Here is a 15,616-nt window from a genome sequence, read left to right as displayed (position 1 = left end):
CTTCCAACAGTGTATTGGGGTGAATTGCCTCGAATATTATTTGCAGTTCCATGTAAGCTGGTGAATCTCTGGGAAAGTTTCTGAGAGGCGGAACCATTTTTAACTGTAAGCCTAGAGCCAAAGAATTGTAGATCCAGAAGCTCGTATAGCTTGTAGATCGGCTATTTTTCGGTGCACGACACTGGCATAATATAAGTATACTAATACAAACACGCACGCACGCACGCACGCGCGCGCACACAAGCATGCATGGGTTAGTGGGGACCTTTCAAAGAGATCTGAGCTTGCCTATACCTTTTTAGTAGCCTTTAGCTTCCATTACAAAGCCATCTCTGACACATCTTCAAAAACACAACAAAGCATTATTATCAAATAACATTTTTATTTTTTTGGGTGGTTCTCAACCTTTCTTTTCCGTATCGGGGGGGGGCACCCATCTGACCTCTTAACACGGTTGAGAGTGGTTGATTTGGTTGAATAGTTTATAACAAATCATCGATTTGACTAAAAGTCAGTGATTTTAGGGTCGACTGACTGACTGACTGACTGACAGGGAGGGGGATTCTACAGGGGATTCTATTAACAAGCCAAAACAAGCCAAAAACAGCAGATCTCTGCTGTTATTTGGCTTGTTAATAGAATGCCCCCCCCCCCCCCCCCGCCAGAACAGGGATGCTGGGGTTCAAAGTGGTCAAACGTCAACTATAAAGTTATTTTCAATTTGTCCCTAATGGAATTCTCTCAAGTGTTTTTTTCCTTGTGACATATACAGTATCTTTAGGGAGGGAAAGATTTACATATTTACGTACCGTGATATGACATACGGTTCTGAAAACAATAACAAAGTCATTCAGGGGGTGACGTGGATGAAAACAGTTATTTACAGCGGGCGAGACCCTGAGTCCCACAAAAAAAAAAACGTTTGAGATCCACCGCAATGCTGGCCTTGATGCAAGAACAAGAAGTTGTAAGAGTAACTTGTAAAGTAACTAAGTACATTTTCAAGTACACTTTTGAGTTTGTTTTACTTTACTTGAGTATTTCCAATTTTCAGTACTTCTACTTCTACTCCACTAACATGTCAGAGACAAATATTGCGCTTTTACTCCACTACAATTATTTGACAACTTTAGTTGCTAGTTACTTAGCAGATATCAATTATTACATCATAAAACATACATTAACCACTTTAGCCCTGTTTTAGGCTATTTGAAAATAGCCGATCTACAAGCTCACAACGCGACCCGCATCACGACATATTAGTACTTTTACTTTGAGTACTTTAAGTATATTTTGATGCCAATACTTGTACGTTTACTCGAGTAACATTTTGACCACAGGCCTTTTACTTGTAACAGAGTATTTTTTTTTTATATAACGGCATTGCTACTTTTACACTTAAGTCAAATATCTGAGCACTTCTTCCACCACTGAAAACGGAGCTCATCCTGTCAGGACGGGGGGGGGGGGGGGGGGGGGGTAGTGGGGTCGGGGGGGGGCAGAGGCGGGGGCGAGGGGGTGAAGGGGGATTTGTCTGTGTTTGGATAAGGATCGGAGAGGTGTTATTCTATAGGATGACAGCTCGGGGGAAGAGGGCAAAAGGGTGTCGGGAATGGGGGCGGGGGGGAGACGGGTGGTGGTGGGGGGGGGGGGGGGGGGGGGGGGTGCAGACAGCAGAAGGCAGGGCTCTGTTTCAGTCTGTCATCACAGGTGTATTTAGACGTTTTTTTTTAATGTCAGAGAACTCAAACCCCCCCCCACCCCCTTTTTTTTTTTTACACCGCACGCAAAAAAAAACGCACCACTGGTAACCGTCGCTTGTCATCGGGCCCCCGGAATCCTTGTATCTCCGTATATTCTCATTTCTTTTAGGTTTTGGACATGAATGAATGCCCACTATTTCACTACTGATTCTCAAATCTTTTCTATTTTTTATTTTTATTTCAAGGACCCCCAGTTTTTTTTCTAATGGAAAAAATAGCAAAAGTAGCAGATCGACAAGCTGAAAAAAAAGCTTGTAGATCTGCTACTTTCGATGCTTTCGTGTGATCGTGTAGGAGCATTAAATTACGAAAAAAGTCCCAAAATGTTTAAATGTGGAGATATTAATTGCCTAAGGTTGTAATCCCCGGCGCTACTCTCCCTCTGCCAGCCTGGGGAGAGCCCTGAACTGAGCTCATGGTTCCTTCAATGCATGAGGAGTGAGCAGGCCGCTTTCCTATCACCTGACAGGGGGGAGTTTCCCCGGTAGGACGTAGCGCGTGGAAGGAACACATGATTCCAACCAGCTCCTTTCCCCTCCATCAGGCTGACCAGGGGGAGGCAGTATAGAGACCAAGATTACTGCATATTTTTTTGTGAGGGTAACTACCCTAGGAGACACGGGGGGGAACATGCAAATTCCACACAGAGAGGCCCTTTTGCCAACCCCAACTAGAGTATGGGCACTGATGGCGCGGAGGATAGGACACGCCCCCAGTGGCCACAACGTCCCCGGCGGGAATTGAACCCAGGACCTTCTAGCTGCGAGGCGACAGCGCTACCGACTGCGCTACCGTGCCCCTGCATCTATGTTGTTGCCCCTGCATCTAAGATGTTGCTATTTATATAGCAACATGATGTTTGGTACATGTTTTGAATGAAAAAAAGTTTCCAGAGAACTTAGGTTAGGATTTTGTCTAATCAGGTCTTAAATGGGTTAACTCTGAGTGTACAAAATGGGAACCAAATGGACCTGTGAGTTCGGGTCCAACAGCGACGACACGCAGATATTTTTTTGTGTTTTTTCGGAAATTAAAGGTAGGGTAAGTGATTTACTTTGGTTAAAATAAGTGTTAAATAGCTCTATATTCTGATAGTATTCATTGCTATAGAGTGTTTGTTCAGTAAAAGGAGTCTCCATGTCTCTCCAGCTCTTTATTAAACAGAAAATGCATTGTCAGTACTCTCTCCTGACTTAAATGTTTTCACTTACCTGAAAATGTACTATATTCTGTTTGTTAAAGAGCTGGAGAGACCCCTGTGACCGAACAAACGCTCTGTAGCAATGATTACTATCAGCATATAGTACTTTAACCTTATTAACAAACAAACAAAATGTTACCAAAACATATCACTTACCCTACCTTTAATGGCCTACTTGATCATACCACAGCGTCACACGCAAGCATCAAAAGTAGCAGAAAGACGCTTCGCGCCACGTTTTGAGCTTGTGGATCTGCAATTTTTGCTATTTTTTTTATTTGAATCCTGGAAAGCTTTTGACATAATGAGGTTTCCACCCGACAGAGACGATGTGTGTGCGTGCAAAGCGCACTGCTTTCCGATGTCAGCCGCGTGTAACCGACGCCCCTGATTTATGACGATGTCTGACTTGTTCTTGATGTCACCTCTTCACCGGCGACGTTTTTATGTTGCTGTCTACGTATATGAAAGAAATGCACTTCATTCATGTTATGAAAGAAGTGCGCGCACACACACACACACACGCACGCACGCACGCACGCACGCACGCACGCACGCACGCACGCACGCACGCACGCACGCACACACACACACGCAGCCATGAATGTCTGTCTTTGATACTACGTCGGGTCGCACGCAGCACTTTCACCAAAAACACATAACTGTACATTCTGCTCGAGTCTGAAGAACTTGGATGAGGCCACCGCGCGATAGCAAGAGCGACGTTCAAGAATGAAAGACTTTATTTTGTCACATATATCTCATCAAAGTTGGTATGGTGACTTTATAACTTTTTTATAACTTGAATGTGACCTTATATTATCATCACTTTACCCAAATACATTATATCATATTATTATTATATTAAAAGACCTGAGGCCGCTTCTAAACATTCTCTAAATCCTTACAGTTTAAAAAAAAAAAACACAATTTTTCAAAAATAGCAGATCTACAAGCTCATAGCGCGGCACTCGGTGCCGCGCTATGAGCTTGTATATCTGCTATTAAAGAAATCTAAAATGACACAGATGCGTTCCAGGTCTTAATGGGAAATACATTATATTATCATCACACAAACATAGCTCAAGTGGAGTTAGGAGGTTTCTCACCTTTAATTTGGAGATAGTTGATTTGTCCATCACTCAGTGACCCCAGTGAATGTTTGCTGTTGTTGACAGTGACCTGTAACTATGGCAACGGAGGATGCCAGCACATCTGCGAGGAGACGGACCACGGGCCCAGATGTTCCTGTCACATGAAGTTCGCCCTGCACACCGACGGAAAGACCTGTGTAGGTGAGTCACCTCGTTATTATTATTATTGTAAATAATAATATTAATAATTCAATGATAATGCATGTGTAGGTGAGTCTCCTCACCTGGGACTCAGTGCAGAGAACGCTCCAACATGGTGGGATTCCTCAGCACCAGTGATCTCCATATTGAATTTGAAGTAAAGAGCTGTTGTCACTATATAAAACTGTTTCTAAAACTGATAGTCCCAATCCTGCTGATTGGCCGATTCCCGTGCTAAAATACAATATAATCTACACCTTGGATCAGATTCCCACTGAGCATTTTCCGGGCTATCTAAAATATGTCTAATGGCTAGGCTAAAACCGGGTTATAACTGGTCTAAAAGTGGCAGTCTTTTCAACGTCTATTCTTAGCGATTAGCAGTTTTTTAGGCGTCTGTACAAGTACATAGACCGTCTATATGTGACAGTGGCTGGAGATTTGGGGATCAACTCGCCAGTTGAGAAACAGTAGAAAATAGCAAAATAAATTTGAAGTACTTGAGTCAATGTACTTAGTTACTTTCCACCACTGGTCAATTGAGTCGACTCGTAAAAATCCGAAAATGATGTGTTGTAGCAGTCAGCAGTTGTAACATTTTAATTGTGTTGCTTTAAATTTTTATAGAGTGGACAGCTAACTGATAGGTTTCAATGGGGGAGTGATTAGAGGAGTGGCTAGGTTGAATAAATGACCCATTGTTCACGCCCATTACCTGGAGCTGAGAGGTGTTGGAGTGGACATTCTTTGGAAGGGATTATCTCAGTTTGGAATATTATAGATAACAAGATTCAAATGGTCACATCTTCTTCAAATATTTTCCAATTTCAATGAATGACACTTCAATTGAAAGCTTATATTCTGTACTTTAATAATCTGTAAAAAACATTACAAATGCCTACTTGCGGCCTATATCATTGTACTCAGTCAGTCACATATTATAGCTGTTGAAATGATGTCTACGCTCAGAATAGACGTTGAAAAAACGTTTGACCAGTTATAACCCGGTTTTCGACGGAGGTCTATACTGCCCTGCCAAGGTAAAGAGCAGTAACTACGTTTTTGGACACGCCAACTTATTTGTGTATCCCAAAGGTCAAATTAGCCTTTGTGATTTTGGGGGATAAACAATTACCTCAAGAACAGATGCACAATTAGTGTAATATCACTTATTATGCCGATATCTCATTTGGCTGACCAGTTGAATCACTTTTAAACCCATTTTTCAGTGATTTTTGATTTCGTAGTTACTGCTCTTTACCTTGACAGGGCAGTATAGCCGACTATGGCTCACTGGGTTGTATCAATCACAGGTGTGTTATCTGTGATCCAGCGTATATCCCAAGGACAACGACGTAAGGGGGAACGCGTCTTTTCCTTACACTTTTCCTTACAGGGCGGGGCTGCTACTAAGCCCCCCACGCACGATAATTGCATCCGTAGGACGGCGAGTGATTGAGAGGCTTCGGGGGGGCGGGGCTCATAATGAAATGCACCGGTTTGTGCTGTCAGCAGTGTTGCCAGATTCTGTGAGAAAAACAAGCAACCAGCTCTAGGAAAACCAGCCCCAAAAGAAGCGACGATGGGCCACACGAGCACTTTAACATACAACATCAGCTATTTGAAAATAGCAGATCTACAAGCTCACAACGCGTCGCGATGCGACGCGTTGTGAGCTTGTAGATCGGCTATTTTCAAATAAAATCTTGCGGGGAAATTATAATAAGCAGATCTGGCAACCCGGGCTGTCAGTCGCTGGGAAGCCGCTAACTTTTTTTCCCCAACAATGGTCATATATGGGTCCTCATAACGCTCACTATGAGACGCTGTCACTTCTGTCTACATTCTCTGTGTGTCTCAGGTGGACTGTGGATTAGATTTCTATTTTTCTTGACGTTTTATTGATGTACAGTAGGAACAAGTGCTTTTTTTTTTTGCCTGCTAACTTTCCAGGAAGAGTTATGCTGTAGTTTCCTTTAGCTTGGCATTAGAATTCTCAAATTCTGCCCCGAACCCGACCCTACCCGACCCGACGTTTTTAGGCCGGGTCGGGCCGGGGCCTAAAATCTATGCTAATTAGGCGGGGCGGGGCCGAGCCTCGGGTTCTGCGAAGAAATTTCAACTGCCCCTAGAGGCCAAACGGTAAGGCAGACGGAAATGGCAGTGGATGTGTTGGATGCAGCTCAAAATGAACTTTATTCTGGTATCTAGTTTGTCGCCGTCCGTCCTTCCTAGCCCGTGTTATTAAAGAAAAAAACGCCACCATGGCCAAAACTCAATCAAACATCGGGCGATCGAAAATCGAAATTTCAAGATGTTTTGGCCATTATCTCTGGAACAGAAGGTCCAATCTGCTCAGTTCAAAGCTTGTTGGATATGTGACCCATTTTTGTTTATCTCGGGTTTTCAGGCCTAAATGTATGGTAATTGTTCGGGCCGAGCCGAGCCTCGGGCCGGCCCAGTAGGGCCCAGTTAGGCCCAGGCCTTCATTCTCAGGCCCGTTGAGAACTCTACTTGGAATCCCACGATCGATGATGTCACTGGTAGGCATGGTTTCTGAACTGTCCACAGCCCCACCAATGAGACGCAGAGAGAGTAGACCGACACGGTGTGATCTTATGATGAGCATTAGTGAGGACCAATCATATGAGGTTTGGAAAGTGTTCCTTTAACCATACCCTTCTTTCTTTTTTTTTTATTATCTGTGCCATACAAGGACAAAAGGCTCCTCCTTCTTCACTGCAGTGGTTCTCAACATGGGGTCCGGGGACCCCCCCCTTCCCCAGGGGTCCTCGATGGGGTTCCAGGGGGTCCACTAATGATTATTGATAGTTAGGAACCAAAATGGACCCTAACAGATCTGCAACTCTGAGAGTGTACAAATGGAACCAAATGGACCCGGCTCTCAGAGTTAAATTGGCACTTGACAATTTAAAATGGGGGGGGGGGGGTCCCAGAGATGAACACTGGTATAAACTGGGGGTCCGTGGTCTAGTAGTGCATATCAAACTGGGGGTCCTAGAAATGGAAAGGTTTTTGAGAATCACTGACTCTGCTGCTTTATCTGTAGCTTCTGCTGAGCCTCTGGGTTTAACATAACATCTCTCTGCTTCTGCGTCTCATTTTTCCTCGAAGGATTACAATTACAAATTGTAATTGTAATCTGTACCTTCTTCCTCCAGCTTTACTTCACTGGACAGTGGTCTCTCTCTCTCTCTCTCTCTCTCTCTCTCTCTCCCTCTCTCTCTCTCTCTGCCATGCAGCCAGAACCTGCTTTATCATCCATTTAAATATTAATGGGATCATCATTTACAAAAGAAAAAAGAAACGCATGTCATGACTGTGTGAAAGTACGCACTTGAAAGAAGCGATTGAAGACATAAAGGCTTTATGAAAAGGTTTATTACTAAGGTAATAAAGCCAAAGTGTTAAGTCAGGTCAAGTTTCCATTGACTTTGACGGAATCAACAGTTTTGTTTTTTTCTGCAGCCGTAGCGCCACCTGCTGGGCCGTTAGTGAGACCTGCAGAGTTTCTGTTTATAGGCTCTATGCACAGCAGCCATATTATTACTTCCTTCACAGGTGTTACCAATGATACTAATGAAGGCTCTGTTCCATTTAGTGTAGCACAGTGGTTTCCACGACCCCCATAACTCTGAGAGTTACACACCTGTAAGGGGCCATTTGGAAGCCCATGAGGGTCCCTGGACCCCAAATGTAGACCCACTGGTGTAACAGAGTGTTTCCAGTGAGCCAACACAGCACAATATCAGCACCCTGACTCTGTTTGACCAGAATGGAACAGAGCCTTCATTAGTATCATTGGTAACACCTGTGAATGTCTTCATAATATGGCTGCTGTGAATAGAGCCTGTTCCGCATAAGGCTTCATTCTGAACAGCAAAACCTTTGGCTCTTGAGCCAGAGGCAGCCATGGATTAAAGTTCTCAGTCACATAATTAATGGGTCAAACTAGCAATAGAATTCAGAAGCATCTTCCATGAAACGGTATAATGCCGCAAAAGCTTGTTTAAACCAATTAAAACCGGGAACGCATCTGTGTAACCACTTAAACCATTATTTCATGCTTTGGCTATTCAGAAATAGCAGATATACAAGCTTATTGCGCGGCACCTACTGTATGTGCTTGTAGATCTGCTATTTTTGAAAAATCTTGAACATTTGTGCAAATATTGATATATATATATATATTTTTTTTTAAAGGGAACATTTTTAATGGGGGACATGGGGGTCCGCGGCCAAATACATATCATTTTGGGGTCCTTGTCATGGAAAACATGCCGTTAGGATTTAGAAAACATTTTTGGATATGTGTTTGGCCGCGGACCCCCATCTCAACATGTTTTGTTCCAGGGACCATACTTTTTCAAGATTTAGCAAAAATAGCAGATCTGTGCCACGCAATGAGCTTGTAGATCTGCTATTTTAGAATAGCCAAAGAAATCACAAAATGACACAGATGCGTATCCCGGATTGAATGGGTTTAAATGAACACTTAGCATTTTGACGGTGTGAATGGCATTACCTCCCTTACCTGGCCTGACCTTCAGCTTTGGCATTTTGTCAGCACTGTGTCTCGGTCGACTCGAGCATAGCGTTCATGAGCCAGTGAGTGAATTAACCCTTTAAGGCCAGGAAGGAAACGCATGTGTGTCATTTTAAGGTTTCTTTGGCTATTCAAAAATAGCAGATACACAAGCTCGTAGCGCGGCACCGAGTGCTGCGCTATGAGCTTGTAGATCTGCTATTTTTAGAAAAATCTTGAAAATTTGTGCAAATCATTTTTTAACTAAAATCTTTGCTTCTGGGGGTCCCTGGAACAAAATATTTTTAGACGGGAGGGGGCCCGCGGATAAATACATATTATTTTGGGGGTCCTTGACATGAAAAAAGTTTGAAAACCATTGAAAATATAGCAAAATAAGAAAATAAAATAAAAAATAAAATAAAACTTTAGAAAAAAAAAACTGATTTAGAAGACTGGGGATTTTTTTTCTGGGTAAAATCCCCAGAAGCAAAGATTTGAGTTAAAAACTTTAGCTTTAAAAAAGTATATATATTCAAACTAAAGATTTGCACACATTTTCACGATAAAAAAAAAAATAGCAGATCTACAAGCTCGTAGTGCGGCACTCGGTGCCGCGCTATGAGCTTGTATATCTGCTATTTTTATATAGCTAAAGAAATCTTAAAATGACACAGATGCTTTCCCGGTCTAAAAGGGTTAACACCCGTTGAACCCCATCGCTATGAAGGCCATCGTTCAGTGAATTAACACCCGTTGAACCTGCCATGAAGGCCACTGAACACATCAGCGACCTTTTTTATTATACGCGTCCTTTATTTCACCGGGAGAGTTTCTCCTGTGAGATTATATGAGATCTATTTTTTGAGGGAGCCCCATGACCAAGGTAACAGCATTTACGTATGTGCAAAACAACCACTTTCAAAGATACTCCAAAAAATGCTCAAAAACAGCACATCTACAACAATTTTTGAACATTTTTTATTTGGGCTTGACCAATTAAAGGGTCTACACCATGAATTAAAAAAATAATAACAATATTTAATATCCTATTGTTTATGTCCCTCAAACGTTTTTCAAAAGGTTTGAGCCTAAATCAAGCCTCAGATATACTCATTCCAACTAACTTCTCTCTGGCTTATAAAGCACTTTCACCTGCAATACCACATTGTCCTGTTTGGCACGGGGCGCTATTGAGCCAGTTTGTATGCATGTTACCTCCGGGTTCTGTGTGGAAAAAGTAAAAAAAAAAAAAAAAAAGAAATAAGAAAAATATTTTTACGTTCTGAGCCTGATAATCGGCGATTTTCTCTGTATTCCAATTATAGTTGTGTTCAGTAGTTACATGAATACTAACACATTCCATGCCAGCGTTTAATCTCATAATGTACTCACCAATGCCAGCGTTTTATTGTTGTTTTTTTCGCGTCGCCATAGACCTCGTTAAAATCCTTAAGATTGAGCTCTAAACTGTTTGTAAACACAGCGGAGATCCGAGTGCTTCGACCAGTGAAAATCCCATGCAAAACGGAGCCGCCATCTCAACGGTTTATGTTAAACAGTGATCAGCGATGAGAAAAACTACAAAGAGAAAATGGCGTTCTTGTGTCCGCTTTAGAATGGAGGCGGATGGCAACGAAAATATCCGGAGAAGAATAATTCCGCTTCCGGTGGTGCTACAATGAAATGTGTCGTGGCGAACAAGGCCTACAATTAAATTTCAACCTGTGAGTAAAAAAAAAAAAAAAGACCGCTTTGCGTAGGTCTACGCGATTGGCATGTGACGGCTTTAAATAGGTTTGCGTAGGTCTACGCGATTGGCACTCAATGTGTTAAAAGCACATTGCAAACATACTGTTGAAACTCACATAGTCACGCCTAATAGTCAGACAAAGAAACAGAATGTAGATAAGAAAGCAATTATAAATTATTTTAGTAAGTTATTTTGGGGGGGGGGCTTTTTTTCTGAGCCGTGGAATGGAATTCTAGTTTCTTTCAGATTGTCTTTCATTGAAGACACAACGCCCTGATTTGATCTGGCTGTCTAACAACAAACGCCACCATTGAATAGACCACTAGACACTTGTTGTTTTAAATTATACAAAATATGCTCAAATTGTCAGCATTAAGAACAACACGGACTGGCAGAATAGTGATAACAGCCGTGGCCGTGTGATGCATTTCTGAATGGTTTCATAAGCCATTTAATCACTATAACACAGCCAAGACTACTTTTTTTGGCTGATCTATCCTTGGTTTTGCCTGAGTTGACGTAATGAAAGAGGTTGTGTTTTAAACCCATTCAAACAGGAACGCATCTGTGTCGTTTATTTTTATTTCTTTGGCTAGTCGAAAATAGCGGATCTACAAGCTTGTAGATCTACTATTTTGGGGGAAAAAAATGTGAAAATTGAACATACTCAGTGGGACTCAGGGACTCAGGGATATCCTCCCACTTTTGTGAGGAAGAAAAAACCTCTGACATCTACATGCATGGGGACACCTTTGGTTCTAAAACGCCCTCTGCGTCCCTGCTCGCAAGCTCTTGTTACTTTTCATTGGTTCACTATGTTTGAAAATACAACAAACACCATTTCACTTTCACTTTATATTCTTAAAAAATAGCAAAAACAAATAACTTCACATTGTGAGCTTGTAGATCTGCAATATCCGTTACCTTGACATGACAGCGTAATGACGGAGTAGTAGGGCATTCATTTTTTGGGGGAAAAAAATGAAATTGTAAGTTGGTAGCACTGTCGCCTCACAGCTAGAAGGTCCTGGGTTCGATTCCCGCATATACATTCTATACTTTTAACCCATTGATACCTGGAACGCATCTGTGTCACTTTAGATGTCTTTGGCTATTCAAAAATAGCAGATATACAAGCTCATAGCGCGGCACCGAGTGCCGCGCTACGAGCTTGTAGATCTGCTATTTTTGAAAAATCGTGAAAATTATTTTTTTATATTTTTTTCCGATTTTTTTTTAGGATTTTGAATTTTTTTAGACGCTGCCTCAGGTCTTAATGGGTTAAAATGTTGAAACGGGACATTCTGCATAATGAGTAGGCTACTTTCTACTTTTGGTACTTTAAGTACATTTTGATACCAATATTTCTGTACTTTTACTCAAGTAAACTGTGTATTCCGGACTTTTACTTACAGAATATTTCTATATTGCAGTATTGATCCTTTTACTTGAGTAAAACATTTGAGTACTTTTCCACCACTGACGGAGATGCTAGGTTTCTTGCCTGAGAGCGAGATAGATATATACTGTGAGTGCACTTGGTTAAGGCGGTTGGCTGGGTTTATGTGGCTGTTAAGTTTGACGGCCCTGGGTTCGAGGGTTCTCAGGTTTGGGTCGCGGCCCGTTTTTTTTTTTCTCTTCAGCTCGCTAGTGTTTCTGAAAAAAATAATAATAACCTCTTCTTTTATTTCCGCTGCTCTGATGAGACGCAGGCCTGTGTGTCAAGGTCTGGTCAACAGTGGTGGAAAAAGTACTCACATTTGTTTTACTTAAGTAAATGTATCAATACTGCAAAGTAACTACAGTTTTCAAATAATTGTAGCGGAGTTAAAAGTACAATATTAGTCTTTGAGATGTAGTGGAGTAGAAGTAAAAAGTATTGAAAATACTCCAGTAAAGTAAAAAAAAAAAAAAAAAAATGGTACTTAAGTTCAGTACTTGAGTAAATGTACTTAGTTACTTTCCACCACTGTGTGTCAAGGTCTGGTCAGCCGTCAGGCTGTCATTACCGGCCGCTATAGCCGCTGCACAGAGCCCAAGGACTGACCACACACTAATTAGATGGTCTTATAGCTTCAATGTTATACTCCCAAAGACTGGTGGAAAAATCACAGCCGTGGAAGAAGAAGTACTTTTTTTTACTTTTAAGTAAAAAAAATAAAAAAATACCACAATGTTGAAATACTCAGAAAGTGCGGTATTCAAAACTTTACTTGAGTAAAAAAAGTATTAGAAGTAGTATTGATGGAAATACTCCAGTTCAAAGTTCAAATGACCTCAAAATTGCACTGAAGTACAGCACGTGTCTTGAGTAAATGTACTTAGTTACTTTCCACCACTGCGCAATGGTGCAGACAGGGCTGAGGATTGAGAGGGGCTGAGGTTTTAAATGAAAATATAACCGTATGTATGAATATAAATAATAAGCCCTTCTGTCATGGGGTCAGAGCTTTGAGCGCTGGAACAGTGAGTTGATATGTAGTTTTGCTTTAACCCTGCAAAAAATATAGTATTTATACAGTAGATTTGGTTTGTAAAGTGATATATATACTGTATACCTGTAGCTGACATACATAGTTATAGGGCTGTCAGAGTCTTAACCCATTAAGACCTGAGGTTCGCTTCTAAACATTTTCTAAATCCTAACAGTTTTTTGGAAAAAAATATAAAAAAATAATTTTCACGATTTTTCAAAAATAGTAGATCTACAAGCTCATAGCGCGGCACTCGGTGCCGCGCTATGAGCTTGTATATATGCTATTTTTGAATAGCCAAAGACATCTAAAGTGACACAGATGCGTTCCAGGTATCAATGGGTTAACTCATTTAATCCGAGAACGCATACTGTGTCATTTTAGATTTTTAGCTATAACCATTATTTCATACTCTGGGCTGTTCAAACATAGCAGATCTACAAGCTCGTAGCGCGGCACTTGGTGCCGCGCTACGAGCTTGTAGATCTGCTATTTTTTTGAAAAATCGTGAAAATGTGTGCAAATCTTTGAATATATATATATATATATTTTTTTTTTTTTAAAGCGAACATTTTTAACTCAAATCTTTGCTTCTGGGGGATTCTACAAATGTCTTCTAAATCCTGACCTTTTTTTTTTTTCTAAACGTATGTTGCTATAATATCAGTGGTTCTCAAACTTTTTTTATGTCAATGAAATGACTCCCAAAATTATATGTATTTGGCCGTGGACCCCCATCTCAAAATATGTTGTCCCAAGCACCCCCCCCCCCCCCCCCCCCTCCCAGAAGCAAAGATTTAGACTTAAAAAGTTTCGCTTTAAAAAATCTACAAGCTCATATAGCACAGCACTCGCTTCCGCGCTATGCAGCATGTATATCTGCTATCTTTTTAATAGCCAAAGTATAGAATCATTGTTAAAGTGGTTACACAGATGCATGCGTTCCTGGTCTTAATGGGTTAATATCTGTGTTTCAGCAGTGGCTGATCAAAGGGGCGTGTCCCTCAGATCCAACCACATTGTATCAGGGTTGTGTCACATGCACACCGAGTGCACTTTTAACGAGGCGACGAAGCAACATCATTATGTTCCCATGCACCACATATATCTGGAACAAACTCTTTGGAAAACTAATCCTATAATGTCATCTTATAATGCGTTTTCTGTTGCTTGATGTTTTGCGTAAAGCACAGTGAACATGTGCCATGTGTACATAAACTTGCCCTGCCTTCTAAACTAGGTAGATTTTTCAGCGCTAATGCATTCATAATAAGATAATATCGTATATGCCACCCAATTTGAAGGATAATAATTATATGTCATCCAACTTGTAATATGGAATATATAAATTGATTGATTGATCCTCGTTCCTGTTATCAAAATATGTGGAATGTTCCTCCTCCGTATTAACTCATTCACTGCCAGAATAAATAAATAAATGAAGCATCCACTGCCAGCAATTTTTAGCTTTTCTTACCTTTTCAAGTAGTCACAGAATATTTATCTCCAGTATGATCAATGCTTCCGAAAAAAAAGAAAAAAGTCATTGCGACCTCCCCTTCACTTGTCATACGCCGTTGAAAATAGCATGTCTCGACAAAAATACATAGTAAAACAGGAGGCGAGATACAGGCGATTTCCCAAATACTTTAACCAGGAAGTGAATGGAGCAGTACATCTTGGGATCACGTGATCTCCTGGTTCTGTGTGCATCCGGGGATGAAATTGTCACTCATGTGATAGCGAAGAGCGCCATCTAGTGGAAACACAAAAAAAAAACCCCGCTAAAAGTCGCCCTTGGCAGTGAATGAAGGTCGTTGTTTCTTTCAAAAATAATGAACATGCTACTTTCCTAATCAGACATGGGTGCATTAAGAGGTTCAGACATGTTTAGTAGTTCCAGGGGGCGGGGCTTTGACTCAACCCTGACACAACCCGCGGTCGGATGTGAAAGAGGGTAGGAGAGCGGCTCAGAGACTCTGCCTGATGACCCAAAAGCCTCTAATATCTCCCCGAAGCCGAAGGTTCGATTCCCTCTTAGGCTAGTGGTTATAAGAGCTTTGGCTTTAGTGTTCCCCTTTTATGTACACGTTCAAATCCCGGGGGTGTTATATGTATATACGTATTGTTCCATAACAGGCTCATCCTGTCCATGGCTTGATTGGCCGGTGTCACGTGCCGAAAGTAGCCTATCCACAAGCTCAGATTGTGAGCTGGTAGATCTGCAATTTTCTTTCTCCCGGCACGCGTCACTGCTGCGGTGCAACGAGGTTATGAATCAGTGCTTTCAGCTTCCTGTATAGCTTCACTGCTTCCTGGTTGTTCTTCTTCTCTGGTGGATGTTTTGGTTTTCATAGTCATGCTTTGTGGGGTTTTTTCAGCGTTTATTCTTCTGATAGAGAAGCCAGCTCTCTGGGGCCCTGTGTGTGTGTGTGTGTGTGTGTGTGTGTGTGTGTGTGTGTGTGTGTGTGTGTGTGTGTGTGTGTGTGTGTGTGTGTGTGTGTGTGTGTGTGTGTGTGTGTGTGTGTGTGTGTGTGTGTGTGAGCGTTGGTTCTTTTCATCTGGCTTATCTCTCTACTGCTCA

At 41.6% G+C, this 15,616-nt stretch overlaps 1 protein-coding gene across 4 annotated transcripts in view; it reads left to right on the top strand.

Moving 5' to 3' along the window:
• Positions 1 to 15,616, top strand: part of scube3 (signal peptide, CUB domain, EGF-like 3) — a 259,149-nt gene that overhangs the window by 157,127 nt on the left and 86,406 nt on the right. For all 4 annotated transcript variants that reach the window (XM_084069065.1, XM_084069064.1, XM_084069063.1 and 1 more), the window contains exon 6: positions 4,143 to 4,259. In XM_084069065.1, coding sequence (XP_083925191.1) covers positions 4,143 to 4,259 — 117 coding nt within the window. The remainder of the gene's footprint in view (positions 1 to 4,142; positions 4,260 to 15,616) is intronic.

The sequence above is a fragment of the Gymnoscopelus microlampas genome (genome assembly GCF_963454915.1).
Source record: "Gymnoscopelus microlampas genome assembly, chromosome: 10".
Lineage (NCBI taxonomy): Eukaryota > Metazoa > Chordata > Actinopteri > Myctophiformes > Myctophidae > Gymnoscopelus > Gymnoscopelus microlampas.
The sequence above is the reverse complement of the archived record's forward strand: the minus strand, read 5'-3'. Positions and strand labels throughout refer to the sequence as shown.